This window comes from Rhinolophus hipposideros (genome assembly GCF_964194185.1).
Source record: "Rhinolophus hipposideros genome assembly, chromosome: 13".
NCBI classification, from domain to species: domain Eukaryota; kingdom Metazoa; phylum Chordata; class Mammalia; order Chiroptera; family Rhinolophidae; genus Rhinolophus; species Rhinolophus hipposideros.
The window spans coordinates 63,513,765-63,530,713 of record NC_138059.1 but is presented as its reverse complement, the minus strand read 5'-3'; the positions used below and the strand labels follow the sequence as shown (position 1 = coordinate 63,530,713).

General features: G+C 33.4%; 1 protein-coding gene across 1 annotated transcript in view; it reads right to left on the bottom strand.

The window, feature by feature from the left end:
• LOC308506445 (uncharacterized protein C8orf34 homolog) overlaps positions 1-16,949 on the bottom strand; it is a gene marked incomplete at its 5' end in the record, with an annotated part of 300,475 nt that overhangs the window by 57,747 nt on the left and 225,779 nt on the right. Inside the window, 2 exon segments of the mRNA XM_081069952.1 lie at positions 8,087-8,163; positions 13,357-13,442. Of these exon segments, the coding sequence (XP_080926078.1) occupies positions 8,087-8,163; positions 13,357-13,442 (163 nt within the window).

The window sequence follows — 16,949 nt, the reverse complement described above, 5'->3', positions numbered from 1 at the left end:
TTTTTATATAAGCAAACTAAATAAACTGCAGAAACTGATGAGTAGGTTCCTGTATTCTGGCTAATTATATACCAAGCTTCTCTCAAAAGATCAAACTCTAAAAACCTATGTTTTTTAAAAAATCAAGAAGTTATGTTTCAGGGCTGTGATAAAGAATGGCTGGTTATTGTACGGCAGTTAAATTCTTTGTTTCTGAAAAAAAAAAGAACGGAAGGGAAGGCTTTATCTACTTTATATTAAAACATGTAGAGCTACAATACTAAAACAATAATAGCATGCAACTTGACAGAGGCTAACTTTCCACTGCCTGGATGGTAGAGAGGTTAAGTCAGCAGACCCTGGATTCAGGCCACTTTGGGTGGCTGTAATCCTGGCTCCTTGATTTACAAACTGAGGGACCCAAGGCAAGTTATTAAATCTCCCTATATCTTAGTTTCCCATGTATAAACTGCATAATAATTAAGATTTTTTTGGCAAAGAATAAAGGATAATGTTTGTAAAGTACCTGGCAAAAATTAATACTAAATAAATATTAGTTGTGACATTATTATCTCTAGTAAACTAAGATAAAAAGAAAAAATTCAAACTAATATGAAGGGATGAATTCTCAAAAACAAATGACAGTAACAGACTTTATTTGAGAACATATTAATTAGATCCTTACTAAACAATGACCACCAAAATAAACTCAAAATTGATTAGAGAATTTAAGGGGAAAATGTAAAAAACTTTTAAGTAAATATTTACCTAATGTTGTGAGGGAGGAAGCTATGACTGAAAGGAATAAAGAAATAAGAAAAAGTATAGTTTCAGTATAACAGAAAGAACTATCATAAACAACATTAAAAGGCAAGAGAAAACTTACTAAAAATATTTACCACAAATATGAAATGATACAAGTCATTATTTTTGATGCATAATAAATACTAACAAGTCAATAGGAAAAAAAATCACCCCAAAAGAAATATATCCAATGGCAAAGTAAAAACAATTCATAATAGAAATACATGAACCTAATAAATACACGTAAAAATTGTCCATTAGTAATGAAAAAATATATGTAAACAATGAAATCCAACTTTAAGGACCAATCATATTCCATTTTACATTTATCAGTATGATACATTAACTGTGAATGTTTTGTTTATTCATTAATATATTTTCAGAGAATCCTTAATTCTGGTAAAAGTTTGGGAGATTCCTGGTGAAAGTGGCAAATGGACTTTTTCTGATATGTATTAAGAAGTTTAAAATAGTTCACACTCTTTGACCCTCTTAGGCATCCAGCCTAAAAAAAACACTGAGACACTGATGATGATTTTGTACACAGTTGTCTTCAAAGCATTACTTCTATGCCCCAAATCTCAGAAGCCATGTAAAACAGTGTTTCCCAACAGAACAAACAGAGAAAATAATATTTGTACAACATAACGTGGGGCTTGGACTAGGCTGTTTATGCAGAATGGGACCCAAACCAGTCACCCTGAGGGTGGCAATGCCTGGATCCCAGAACGTCTGTCACCAATTCATGACCATCAGTAACCTGGGACAAACGAGTTGGGAAAATCCAACCTAAAAATCTCACTTTAATTCAAATATGGCAACTCTGTATTATGGTTTGATACTAAAATTAAAGTCTTAAACTTTAAAAACATAAGAGGACATTTGGTCTAATAGACACTAAAACTAATAAGACTTCAATATGTAGATATTAAAATTAGGTTTACAAAGAATTTTAAGTGAAACTGTTGTCACTGTTATTTAAAGTCAAGAAAATCAGAATGTAAAGCTGCTTATGGACTATTGTCCAAATTTAAATCACAATATGACAAATTTACAGACATACATGCATTAAAAAATGGAGAAATAAGACAAAATGTGAAAATTCATTTTTATGCTATGGGTTTTGGATCTTGAATTATATCTTTATTGAATTTTCAAAAATTTTGTAATAAATACCGTTATACATAATAAGAAAAATTAACAAATTTGGAATAAAGAAAACTATAACAGAGGTAATAAGAAGTTACACCAAATTGTAGTTTAAATATTTTATTAACATTTGGAAACCCAAAGGGAAAACAAACGTCTTAAAAAGAGATGGTTGTTCAATATGACCCCAACAGTCAACATCCTGTCAAACATAGTCCCTAAAATATTTTTTTACTAATGCTTTTTTAATATATATTACATTAAGTCAATATAATAGCAGGAATATATATTTTTTCAGTTTGAGTCAGTACACTCCTGAGACTCAGACTTTATATATGTGACCACTTCTCACACTACGGGGCCTAACAATTAAGTTTGCGAACTTGTTGCAATGATGTTGCTAGCCTTTTTTGATATCAGAGGGATTATTCATTATGAATTTGTACCAACTGGACAAACAGTTAATCAAGTTTACTATTTGGAAGTGCTGAAAAGGCCGCGTGAAAAAGTTAGACGACCTGAACTTTTCGCCAACAATTCATGGCTCTTGCATCACGACAATGCACCAGCTCACACGGCACTGTCTGTGAGGAAGTTTTTAGCCAGTAAACAAATAACTGTACTGGAACACCCTTCCTACTCACCTGATCTGGCCCCCAATGACTTCTTTCTTTACCCAAAGATAAAGAAAATATTGAGAGGAAGATATTTTAATGACATTCAGGACATCAAGGGTAATACGACGACAACTCTAATGGCCATTCCAGAAAAAGAGTTCCAAAATTGCTTTGAAGGGTGGGCTAGGAGTTGGCATCGGTGCATAGCTTCCCAAAGGGAGGACTTCGAAGGTGACCATAGTGATATTCAGCAATGAGGTATGTAGCTTTTTTTCTAGGATAAGGTCGCAAACCGAATTGTCAGAACCATATGTAAATGTCATCTTGATTAATGTGATTGAGAGGGAAAGGAAGCCCACAAATGGTTAAGCTTCTGTAGGAAAGCACTTTGTAGCCAATCATTTTTATGTTATCTGTGTAGTTTGCTTAGCTGAAGAAGATAAGCATGGAAGGAAAAATCTTTCTGTGGGGGTCTTAATGTTTTTCCATCCCCACCAAGGGACTAAATATTAAATTAATGTATTTCACACACAAATAGGCCATTCCAGCGTACACCCTGCAAAGATCATAATCACTACACAAACATAATCCATATTGTTTTGCTTCCTATTCAGTCTATTTACATACCAAATGAAATTTGCAGTAGCTGGCAATCACATTTAATTAAGAAGTAGCAAAAGCCTCAAAATGCTGAAAATGTCATAATAGATTTTCTTTTTGCCCATTATATTTATATGAATTAATGGACACCACATGAGTTGGGATATCAGGACACTGAGAGCATGCTGTCATACATCTTCTTGGTATTATTTCCTTAAAAACCCACTGTACTTTTTCTACATCAATGCATATTAGGCCACCCTTCCTTCCAATTATCTTATATACAAAAATATAGAATTTAACTAATCCCAAAGAATAATGTCATAAATCTACTAGTGGAGAAACAGTGAAATTATGTAAAGAGACTGATTAATTACAAAAGCTACAATCAATGATTTAATATTTATGATGTTACACTTAATCACTGTAAGCCATCTTTTTGATGCAAATATGACATTTAGAAGTTACAACTTAAAAATTCATAGGAGGTTTAAAAAATAATATTTGCATGGGTTTGTGCAAATATTTCCATCCTCAATGTGTTAGAAATCAACAGACCTAAAATGTCCAAAAGAAAAATCTCATGAGACTCCAAAATTGGATTAGATAACTTGCCTACTACCGTGTTCCCCTGGAAATAAGACCTAGCCGGACTATCAGCTCTAATGCGTCTTTTGGAGCAAAAATTAATATAAGACCTAGTCTTATATTATATTATACGAGACCCAGTCTTATATTATATGAGACTGGGTCTTAGATTATATTATATAAAAACCAGGTTTATATAATATTATATTATATTATATTATATTATATTATACCCGGTCTATAGTAAAATAAGACCGGGTCGTATATTAATTTTTGCTCCAAAAGACACATTAGAGCTGGTTGTCTGGCTAGGTCTTATTTTCAGGGAAACACGGTACTATTATTATTCTAGTTAATTGTATATATCTCCTCAAATAGATAAAACTCTTCAGAAAAAAATGTACAAAAAATATAACTTTCAGTAAATCTAGGGCATTGTAAGAAACTTCCCTATAGAAGTACTTCTTTTAATTTTTCTACTTTAAGAAATGATGACCAGTTACACAAAGTCTTAGGAGAGTTAGCTTATGTTTCGCCGGTCAGTACTGACCAATGAATAAAATAAATAAGAGATTCACAAAGGAAAAAAAAAAGTCAGTAAGAGATTGAATGTCAAATGTCTTTCTTAATTATCTTTTCATCTTCCCATTATGCTCATATGTTTGTTTAATATAAAAGAGAATTTCTTCAATTAAGAATGCCATAGAGATTGTAAAATTAAAAATTCATTGGTATTAACATAGAAGAATTCGTAGAGGGAGCACTGTCTGGACTACTGGGTGAAGTTTTAATAAGGTTTAATAATATCCTTTATATCGGGGTGTTGAAGAAGAGAAGAAATGGGAGAATAGCATCCTTGGGTGTGTTTTTTTTTAATATATATTTCTAGACAACAAAGATTTGTTTTTCAAAAAAATCAGTGATATTAAGTCTTTATGAATCATCAATCTAAAAAATATGTACCACATTTATGAACTAAAAGGTTGTAATCAATATCTTCTGCATGGTATTTTCTTTCTAAGATTTTCCTTTCGTTGGTTCATTTATAATAAATAGATTTATCTGACAAATCCAGCTTTAATCTTCACAAGCTCTGGACATGCTAAGAGACTTTCCAGAACACAGAAGGAGGAGGGGGGAGAGGGAAATTCCAAAAGAATGAGTTGCTTTTAGGGGACAATAAAAACATAAATCTAAATGTTACCTTTACCTCACTCAAATATTCATAAAATAGTCACAGAATATTTTAACACAGGTGAAACCACTGGTAAAAGGTTTCCAAGAGTTTGTTACCCACTAATTCATATCCAATACCCAACATGAAAAGTTAGCAAATAGAGACAGCATGTATTGAAATTACTCTAAATGGTTTTCAACATTTGTGACATGTTTATATTTTTGCAGATATGACTCAAAATTTGCTTTGAAGTATTTTGCATTTCTTATGGTAATAAAGAAGAAAGTTCTGTATTGTTCCAGTTCTCTATTCATATCTATATGAAGCCATAACTTTCTTCTTCATTACCAAAAATACAATTATAAGAAATGTAGAAGTGTGTTTTGGGAAATTTGTATCTAAAATATCACCAATCTGACATAATATGTATTTTTAAGTCCATATTTTCTTCATAAGAAAAGCAGCCATCATCTATAAATTATGTTCAAGATCCTGATATTAATTTATCCATGTATTGTTTATATTCTACATATTTCCAAAAAGAATTAAATGGTTAATTTGACATTAAATAGAATTGTAGAATTTTCAAGAATTCAAAAATCTAATCAGTGATAAATGTAAACAAGTAAAATTGACTTAAAACAAATTTTTGCACTAGGAAAGCACTATGTGAGCACTGTGAAAAAATAGCAAAAATCTTTGAGAACCAGTTTGTAATCACTCAGGAAAAATTTGATCAAAAAATCTAATTTCTTCCCCCCACCCCACGACATTGGGTTGTTAGGTATTATTAAGTAAGCCAAATACTACGAAAAGAATATAACTTGATTTTAAAAAGTGGTTAGAAAATGAATCTAACTGTATCCTTTTAAATATGAGGGAGATATATGTGCTTGGTGCAATTCACAGATGATAAAACAAATCTTTGCAATAAGTGATTAATGACAGATTATCAGAGCCTAAATGATGACATGTTTTTATCATCATGAGATTATGGAGACATTGAAGTTAATAAATGTCAGAAAGTTCCTTTAAAAAAAGTTAATACAACCCCAGGTTATATTCCAGAGATAAAATTTGCATCCAGTACATACCCCATTATACTCTCTGATGTGGGAACATTATTTGGAACCCTGGGTTTGGTTGTGGCATAACCCACACTTAATAGGGAACTTGACAAACAAGAATGTGTTCAGAGAAAGCATCAAAGGTGCTGAAATCTTACACAATGCAAGAATTGGTTGAAAAAACGGTTGTGTTTGGGCTGAAAAAAGTCTCAAATGGCACATGCCAACTACTTCTAATACCTGGAGATCAGTTAAGAGGAAGAAGGTTTGGACTTTGGCTATTACCAAAGAAGTAGAACTAAGACCAGTGGTTACAAGCAGCTGTGAAGAATACAAGAAAATGCCTAACAAATAGGAGTAAATTTCTAAAAGAAACAGGAAAGCACTAGAAATATCAAGAATGCGTAGTAGAAGGGAAATTGACTCGTGCCCACTCCTAACCTCATCTCTCTTTTAGCTGTGGGACCCTGGTCCTGTTACTAAGCTTCTCTTTCTTTCTGTTTGCTTATCTATAAAATGGATATCCTTACATTGGATAAAAGTGGGACAGGAGCTCAGGATACTGAGGTAAAGGAGAGGAAAGGCTAAACTAGCTGGCCACCGTGGTTCTTTCTAAGGTCCTACCATTTAATAATATAGGAAAATATAATATTTTTTCATATTACGATGAGAAATTATTGATAAAAATTCATTCATTCAACATATTCATTCATTCAATGTATTGTGTGTCTACTATATGTAGATACTTTTCCAGGGATACAACAATGAAGAAAAAAAGCACAATAATTCTTGCTCACATAGACCTGACATTATGTGAAAGGAGACGGACCATAAATAAAGCAAGTAAATGGCATAGTATAGTAGAAGGTGATAAGTACTATATAGAAAAATAAAGAAAATAAATTTGAAGTTTTAAACAGGGTCAGGGAAGAGTCAATGAAATAACATATAAACAAAGATACATTAATTTCACCAGTAATTTTTAATTTTATTATGAAATCCATTGGGAAATGGGGTGTCCTCAACCAAATCTTGTGATCCAAATGATGTTCCCAATAATGTAACATCATCAGAGAGTGTTATGGGCTGAATTATGCGCTCCCCCCCACCCCCAAGTTCATATGTTGACATCCTAACCTTCCGTTGTCCAGAATGTGATTGTATTTGGAGACAGCATGTTTTAAAGAGTAATTAAGTTAAATGAGATCATTAGGATGGGTCCTAATCCAACATGACCGATGTGCTTAAAAGAAGAGATTAGGACACAGACAGGGAGGGATGAGGATGTGAAGATACAGGGGGAAGACAAGAGACCTCCGAAGAAATCAAGCCTGCTGACACTTAGACCTCTGATTTTTGCCTCCAGAATTGTGAGACAATACATTTCTATTGATTAAGACACCCAGTCAGCGGTGCTTTATTACGACAGCCATAGCAAACTAATATAGAGAATATTGTAGTATATAAACCCTCTCTAAACATTAAGTTTAGGATAATGCAAGATTGCATAGTCATTTTTATAACAACTCAATCTTTTATAAACTTTACATGTAGAATTTATGTCTAGATTTCAATTTTTCTGTATTTCTTCTTTCAACATTATATTGCACTGAAAATCTTAAACCTACTGGTTTTCTCCCAATAGACTCTACTGAAGAGATTTAGGTTAACAATTATGAGGATTTCACAACTAATAACAGCATATTTATATGTAAACTTTCAAGATACGTAAAACATTTATTTTTCTATCAATATATGTATAGTTAAACTTATTGGAGTTTAGGATGGCAACTCAAAATCTTGTAGACTGTTCATGTGCAAAAACAAACAGGTAATAATACCAGAATTTAGCTTTTCACACCTCATTCAAATCTTGGTCCCTAATTGCTGAAAGAGTTTTTGCCTTTCTGTATACCTATAATCAAGCTGGCCACCTACTGATATAAATGCCCTGTATGACTGGGGAAACACTGCATACACATTTAAAATAGTCTTTAATTTAAAGAATATTGTTTCCTATCCCTTTCTATATCTTTTATATTTTCCTATTAGTGAAGTAAATTACTTTTAGAGATTGAAAAATGTAAGTAAATTAATGTACTTACAGGTCCTGTTAATTTAGATGCTTTCTCAAATTCTCCACCCTCTTCCATTAGTACTTCTTCAGTCCGAGGTAAAGAAGCTATTTTTAAAAAGGAATGAACAAATTATAGTCACATACTGCCTTATTAACTCTCTGATACGTAAGCCTGTCATGAGAAGGATATTAAACCGGGCTGAACTGGTTCTTGGAAAATCATACTGTTTGTGAGTTAAAATAGAGTGTAAAATGCTATTTATTTCAGACAACCTATGAAAAATGTTAAGAATTTTTATAGAAGGACACAATGAAATTAGGAAATGTACAAGAGCTGCTGCCATCTTGGATAGAGCAAACTTAGCATATTATTCAGCTAACTGTTGGAACTTACATTGGATGTTCTTTTTCTGGTTTATAATTTTATATTTCTTTTTTTTTATCCATCAACTGTCTTCTTTTATCTTTCTTGGCCACACACTTTAAGTACTGTTTGTGTTTTCTCTTTTAAATAGGATGGAAAATTCTGGAGATTGGTGCACATTGTTAAATGATGAAAACTTTTCCATTTTAATGTATCAAGCAAGAAGTTGTGATTACTTAGCTTAGGTAGACTGAGGAGTAAATGAGTAGTGACATTCAAATATGTGAATAAAATGATGGTAACCTTTTCCATATATCTGCTGAGTTAAATTAATTATAACAACAAGGATTTATATAGAATTCTGCAATAAGAATAGATAAATAAAGCATCTAGAAATAGTCTGTGTTTTAATACCTTCTATTCAAATAAAAATGTCAGTTAAGAGTAAGGCATCTTAAACCACTGGGGATTTTTAAAATAGATTTCTTATATTTATTAATATTTGAAAGGGCCAAATGAATCCCTAAAGATCTTCCTTCAGATTGACGTAAATATGGAGACAGATTCTCCTATTGCATTAAATGTGTGCCCTAGGAAGACAACGAGAGCATTAAATCCTTCAAGCCCTAATGGCCGCCCAAGACCAGGAAGTCGATGGAAAGCTTAGCATAAATCCATAATCATAGCTTTTGAATCATGGACCTCCCTCTATCTCCGATAATTCAGAATTTTACATTCAAGAAGAAAAGTCACTAAACACAAGGGTACATAGTTTATCTAGATGTAAATGTAGATTTCATTTCAGAACATGGAATTCTTTCCACCATAAAACTGACTTTGGGCAAACCACATATATTCTCAATTTGCAAATAAATTTAAAATCTTTACCTACCACCACCCTTCCAAAAAAAACATAGACATGTAAAGAAGCAAATTTTTGTTGACAAAATCAGTATAGATGATGAGAATTATACCAAGTTCAAAAATATTAATCTACTTTCACATAATACCTGAACCCCTATTTACTAAAACCCAGCTGTAAGGGTGACAATAGACATATTCTATAAATTAGCATGTATAAATTAGCATAATTCAAGTCATCTGAGACTGAATTATAGTCTACTGAACTGTGAGCAAATACTAGTACAATTTTTGTATTCACTCAGTATTTTCCTATTTTATTTATGTGCTGAAATGTTTACTCGACTAGAATATTGACTTAGTAAAGAAATAATACTAAAATGTCCTATTCTACATTACAAAGCAAACCATTTCACATATAGGAGAAGAAAACCCATCCTCTAGTGTATTTGCCGAATTTTTAAGACTGGAAATACTATATTTTAGCTGAGTTTTCAAGTTCTTCTCAGTGAGTTCTTCATGATTTTAAAGAGGTATTGTCATTCTGTTTGATTTTTCATGCATGTATTAATCAGTTCATTTAGCCATTTATTTGCATATTTATTTATTCATTTATTCAACAAATACTATATGTCAGGCACTCTACTAAGTGCTTTCAAAATAAGTTAAACAAAATAATTTCTTATGATTCTCTTTTACATTCTGTTTTGTTCTTATTTTGGTTGAATTCTTCCTGATTATTTGTACCTGATCTACTGAGATCTAAAATATAATAAATTTCATTCAGCATAGTGTAAAAGTCTTGCCAGAATATTTTCGAACTTACATATCTAACTGTATTAAAAACTGTTAATTTGAAAGGACTCTGCTAACTAGTTCAATCTAGTGACAGATATCAATCTAACCTGATAGTAGGGACAATAGATATCACGAAAATAAAAATTTAGTGTATCATGCTTGGAATTCCATTTTTAAAGGTATTTTAGCACATTGTTTATGAACAATAATTGGGTGCATATGTATAAATTATTTCATCCTGTCTACTGTGAGCAATTTCTTGTATCAATATATGATTTTCAAAATACAGTCAATGAAGTCTTTGAGTGTTTTTTTGTTTTTTTAATCCCATAGAGGGGAAAATGAGTCTCTGAATTGATCAAATATTAGAGTTTATTTTGTCTCTTCTTTTTAGAGAAGAAGAAACAGAAGCATAGAAAGATAAAATAATTTTGTCAAAATCTAAGTCTCTGGCAGCACTTGAACTGGAAACTTGCTTCTGTTGCTGATTGGGCCATGCTGGTAGAAACTAGAAATCTGCAGAGTTTATTATAATGTTTAGCATCATCCACCTTTTTCCTGCCATTAGTTTTACTTTTGCTGTTTGTGGCACCACAGGCTTTTTATGCACAAAATTACACCTATTCATAGAAATATTTATGCGTATTGAGCCAAACTCAGTGTGGCTGCACAGCAGACATAAACATCACATTAGCACTTTTGAATAATACCAATAACATTGAATTATTGGATCCATGATTTGACTAACTTAATTGGAAAAGAAGGTATTCAATCAGAAACTCATATTTTGGAATTTGCTAATTAAGTCTACTAATATTATGTCATAATGCAGAATATAAGCAGTTTAAGAAAGGAGCTTAAACTTAATGAATACATTAAGTATTCATTACTTTACTTCCACCCGCCCCCGCCCAGTGGATGCAAGTAAATATAACCAACATATGACTGATGCATTGTTTAATTTTCCAAAATATTTAAATCCTGATAATTCCCAGTTATTATGTAAATGTGATTGCTGAAGATACAGATTTGTAGATTGGTGGATTAAGGTGGTTTTGATAGAATTTTTAAAAATAATGAGCTAGTCAAATAATTCTGTCTTGTGTCAACAAATGGCCAGCCTGGGACCTCCATTTTGCTGGGAACACATTGCCCAACTTTCACTGTCAGTGTTAAAGGTCCATCATGAGTGTTTCATGTCATCAAGTACTATGAGAGATTTGAGTACATGTAAACAGTTATCATTTCATTGCATTGTGCTACATTGGCGCCAGTTTATGTTCCCATATTTTTAAATGTTCATTAAGTAATATTTGACATATAAAAAAGTATATGCGTATATAAAATATATTTATGTATAATATATACAGTATATTTAAATTACAAAACACAACAATAAACACCCCAAAACTACCACCCAACTGAAGAATGAGAACATTTCCAATATTCTTTATGTACCTGTGAGCAACTTCCTTACCCCACCTTATTGCCCCTACCCATTGAGGATAACCACCGTTTTGAGTTCCTAATTCCTTTCTTTAAATATGGTCTTATCACTTATTATGTTTGCCAAAAGAACATATTTCTTAAATTTGCTAGTTTTGAGCTTTACAAAAATGTCATTCTGTGACTTGTTTTGTTCAATCAGTATTATGCTTTTAAGATTTATTTGGTTGTGAGTTACAACTTGCTCACACCAGATTGAGAGACCCAACTGCCATTTCAGATTGGTTGCTTGAAATCAACCAAGGTGAGGGTATTTACATCATGGGAACCATCAATCTCTACAAATTAGGGCTTTCTTTTTCAAAGAAACAGTTGTTAACATTTACCAGCACACCACTGGTTTCATCCATCTTACATTTGTAGTTGAAATATATTCAGTTTCCTACATTGTAACAGTTCTACAATGTATCCATTTTCCTGTCCAGGGATTGTTCACATTTCATGGTAGATGAGAACTGTTTCTCTACGACAATTACCTACAAGTGGAGAGTCTGAGTTTTACATTATATAAATACGATTTTAAGATAATGGAACACTATTTCTAAAATTGGTTACACTCCACCTGTAATGCATGACTCCTTTCGTTTTTACCAGCACTTGGTTTGCCAGATTTCTTAAGGAATGGCAAACAAAAGGTTGTAAAACAGCATCTCTCTGTGGGCTTAATTTGCTTTTCCTTGATTACTAGAGTAGTGAAGCATTTTTCAAATACTCATTGGCCAATTGTGTTTCCTCCTCTGTGAAATGTCAATTCATACCTGTTGCCTATTTTTTATTGGTTTGTTGCTCTTTTCTTTATTGAATTGTATATGTTCTTTATGGATTCTGAGTACTAATATTTGATCAGTGACAAAAACATTTCAAATATATTTTCCTATTTTGTGGCTTATCTATTCATTTTTTATGGCATCCTTTGATGAGCAGGAGTTCTTGACTTTCACAGTTAAGAATTTATACATCTTGCTTAAGATGCCCTTCTCTATCCAGATGTAAAGAAAATATGTCCCTATAGTTTCTTTTTTAATTATCCCAAATGTATGCCCGACTACTTCCTGTTAGAACACTGAATGATGGATCAGGAGTGTACCTTAGACACCATTGTACTGGCATTACGTGTGCTTATTTGTTCATTCAGCAAACATTTTGAAGTGCTTTCACATGAACTTAATATGCTAAGTTAAGGAGTTTGAAGTTTGTCCTATAAAAAATGGGGATGAGGTAAGCAGTTATTTTTAACTAAAGAGTGGTGACGTAGTACAAGGAGATTCGGTGTACAGGGCTGTTACGCTAGACAGAAAGCAAAAGCATAGACTAGACAGCATCAGGGAAAATGAAGACAAGGCTGGCTTGGAAAGAAAATTCTGAAGTGACTTTGACATGATTTGAAAACAATTTAATATAAGGGTGAGAAGGGAGAAAACAATCAAATACAATTGACACTTCTGCCTGGAAAGACTAACGGGATCTGATGTGAGAATGGGAACAGGCCATGTGAAGTTACCAAAACAAATTGGAATTAGTGGCAAAATTTAGGGTGTAGCCAACATAGAGTTGACCTGTTTGTACCTTAAACAAGCACAGACATGAAGAGGCTGCTCCCCAGAACCCACACTCCTTACACACAGCCTGAAGGAATGGTGGACAGACACATGACAGACAGCCATGGTGATTTGGTGCAGAGGAAGAACTTTGGTTTTAGTCTGGTTTGTTTTTTTTAATCTTCAAGTGTCAAAAAAATTACAAGAAATATTGTTGGATTTAAAACTTACCCAAAGAATCTGGAATTATTTCATCTGGAGAATGAAGGATTTGTGACGTCTCTTCTGTCCTTTCTGCCAGGTTGTCTCCTTGAAGCCTAAATAGTTAAAAAATAATTTGAAATGTGAATTACATAATATTGGGGATGTGATTATGAACTTCTAGACTCTAAAATCAGGCATGCTTCTTCAAAGTAGAAATAAAAGTGTACTAAAGCCTTTATAATATAGTATTTTTGCTTTTCTAACCTTTAAGGAAAACACTTTCATTATTTTTCTCCTGTATATATGGAAAAGTTAGTCTAGGTAGAATTTGCTTGCCTTCTTAGCCTGACTGGAGGAAAATTTATAAGCAAACGTTTTCACTGAAACTACAACAAGGAAGGGAGTGGAAGAAAAGCAAGAATCTAACACAGTATGTTAGCCTGACTTGTGGGTCCAAGGCCGTGTGAGCGTTTCCATGGTTACCTAGAGGTTTAACAAATACAGTTCTCCAAATGAACCAAACCTGAGCTTTCAGGTCTGCAGATCAAGGTCAGTCTCTACAGTGGAAGTATAGATTCCTAGTATGTGTGACTTTCCAGGCTTCTCAGAGACACTGGGTCTCCTTAAGGAGAGGAAGATTGTACAGGTGCTTTTCTGAGCCTCTGTACTCACATCTCTGTAGTGAGAAAAGTAGGCTAGCAAAATCCAATTCAAACAGTCTGGTTTATATTACACTGTGAAACTACTCCATCAAAAGAGGGAAAACTCATCAATAAATGTTGGAACTCTGTTCTAAGAACAACAGAATAAGCCCTGCTGGTACTGTAGGACATTACATCAAACCATCCAGAGATGTGTTTCTATCAGTGTTTCTAACACTTTCTTTCTCCTTATACTTATTCAGCTGATGGCAAATGCCTTCATAGAAGAATATTAATAAATGCATAACATTTAGCTTTAATATTTTAAAAACTCAAGTTCAGTTCCTAAGTATACCAGGCTAACGTCGAAATTTTCAACTATCTTATATCTTTGCTTTTATACACCCCAGTGAAATCAACATAATAATTTGCATTTGACTTTTCCATATTCAAGCATATATGCCTGTCTCTTTATCTCTTGTACTATTATAAATATTGGGTATTATATTTCCTTTTGTATTCTGATATTAAATTCTGCACATTTCTGTATGTGTTGCATATTTATATGTTACCTTCTATACACAAAACCAATTTATTGTATTATGTAAGCTCATTACAAAATTCTCAAGGGTAATACCCTGATACTCACAACACTTTTTGCTCAAATATGTATGATTTTATACTTTTAATTATTTTTTTTAAATTTTACTTTGAAAAAAACCACCATTTTAAAATGAATGATTTAGCTACATAATTCTTAATACTGCCCAACTATTTCTTCTTGTTTACTTCTAATAATTAGGATAAGTACTTCACTAATCAGGAATATCAAATATTCTTTTTGGAGGCCCACTTCATCAAAATAATCAAGGATAGAAAGTATGTAGGTACATGACATAGGTGTGAGTAAAAATTATTAAAAATTGACAATGAGTTCCAACACATTTGGGTATTGAATATTAGGTCAAAAAACTAAATAAAAAATAAATCGCCAACAAAGGTAGAAAGATGCAAGAAATAAAAAGTAAGTTGTAATTCTTTTTCTTTTTCTTTTTTTGCTCATCGCAAGCTTCAGTACAAAGAAATATTTATTTAGCGTTTACTAATGTGCTCAACAACAAGCTAAATGTTGTAGAGATGTAAAGAAATTACAACTGTCCCTGATTTCACCAACTTCTCAATTTAGCTGAGTTGAAAAGACAAATGGCCATGAAACCAACCCAACAAGTTGGGTGGCCTGGACACTGGCTCATCTTTGTCCAAACACTGCCCTCCAGATACCTTCAGAGTTGAGTTTATCGTGACTTGGCACCAGCTCCACTGCGGAATGCTTCACAGCCCCGCTCTCCTTAATGGCTCTGCCAATATTTCCCAAACTGTAATCCAGACAGCATTACTTCTGTAAGAGGTTAATAGGTGCTATGCAAACAAGGGTTGTGTGGGCAAGTCCGGGAAATACAGTCTTAATAAAAGTTAAATCATTTTTGTGCCCCACAAGAGTTTTACTCAGATTCCCAAACTGTTTCTCTCTGCTTGCTAAAACTCATCTCCATATGAAACACTCTTCTGTATTTTCAGCCCCTACACAAAATGTGTCCTGCTCCTCCTTGTCAGGACACATTTCTCTTTTAAGAATATTACATCCCTTTTTTCCTCTAAGAATACAGTACCTCCTCTCCAAGGAAGGCTGCATCACCCCTCTGGAGACCTATGTCTCTCTGTCATTATTGCCCAAACAGACCCCATCTGTGTATCAATCCATCTGTGTATCAATCCATCATTTTCCTGCACATGTGCACATGTGCAGCTGGACAATGCTGGAGAAAATCATGACACTCTAGGATTGGTGAGAACAAATCAATGGTCTCTAACTTTGAACTTGGATTTCTCTCTTGTCTCTTGTCTTTCCTTCTTCCATTCCTTTCAAAATCTTTTCAAAAGTATCACTTCTATGACATCCAGAAAAATCATGTAATCTGGAATAAAGACCTACTATCCCACACATGGCACCTAGAGAATTATCTTCATCTCGACCTGTATTCACCACCTTTCCAATTCACAGAGATTGAGAGGACCTCTGTCCTATGTAAAGCTTAGACCATCCTTTAGCATGGTGGTTTGAACCCTGTCATCTCATGTCCCTCTTGGACTTTAATTTATTTTATCCACCACCAGTCATTCTGTTGATCTCCACTGCCCGTTTTCCACAGCATAGGAACAAGCTCACTTCTCACTCAGCCTTAAAAACAAAACAAACAAAAACACCACAAAACAAAATCGCTCTCCTAATTATCTAAAACATCTAGCAGTTGCTTCATCTGTTTGTTCTTCTTTGGGCCAAACTCCCTAAATATTCTTCAGTGAATGCTTTGGCTTCCACAGTTTTCATTCACTGCTCAATCTTTTTAAATTTGGTTTGTCCTTCTACTATTCTGAGATGACTGCTTACCCCTAGGCTGCCTGACCCTCTCATTGTCACATACAATGGAAACGTTTCATACCTTGCTTTTATTTAATTTTCAGCTGCACTTTGTGTGAACACTCTTTTCCCATTCTATATCATCTCCTTAAATCAGCTCACCCACTCTTACAGTTTTTACCACATACGGGCTGAGGTTTTTCAGTTCTTTATCTTGAGTTCTCAGCTTAAGACTGGTGTGCCTAAATTCTTGCAGGACAATTTATCCGGATGCACCATGAGCATCTCAAAGGCTGTATGTGCAAAAGCAAACCATTTTCATCATTACCCTGCCTTGCACTGTATGGGGCTCATCACTCCCAGTCTTGCTAATTACACTTCCTAAAGAGATTTCCTGAATCCATCACTTTTTTCTTCATATTACTACTATAATTTTGCTGCTCATTTTGATTTGTCTGGATTGGTATATAGTTTCCTCACTGATATTCGTACTTAGAAACTTGGCCTCCAAAAATCCATTTTCCAAATGGCTCGCAGAATGTTCAAAACAAGTCTGACCG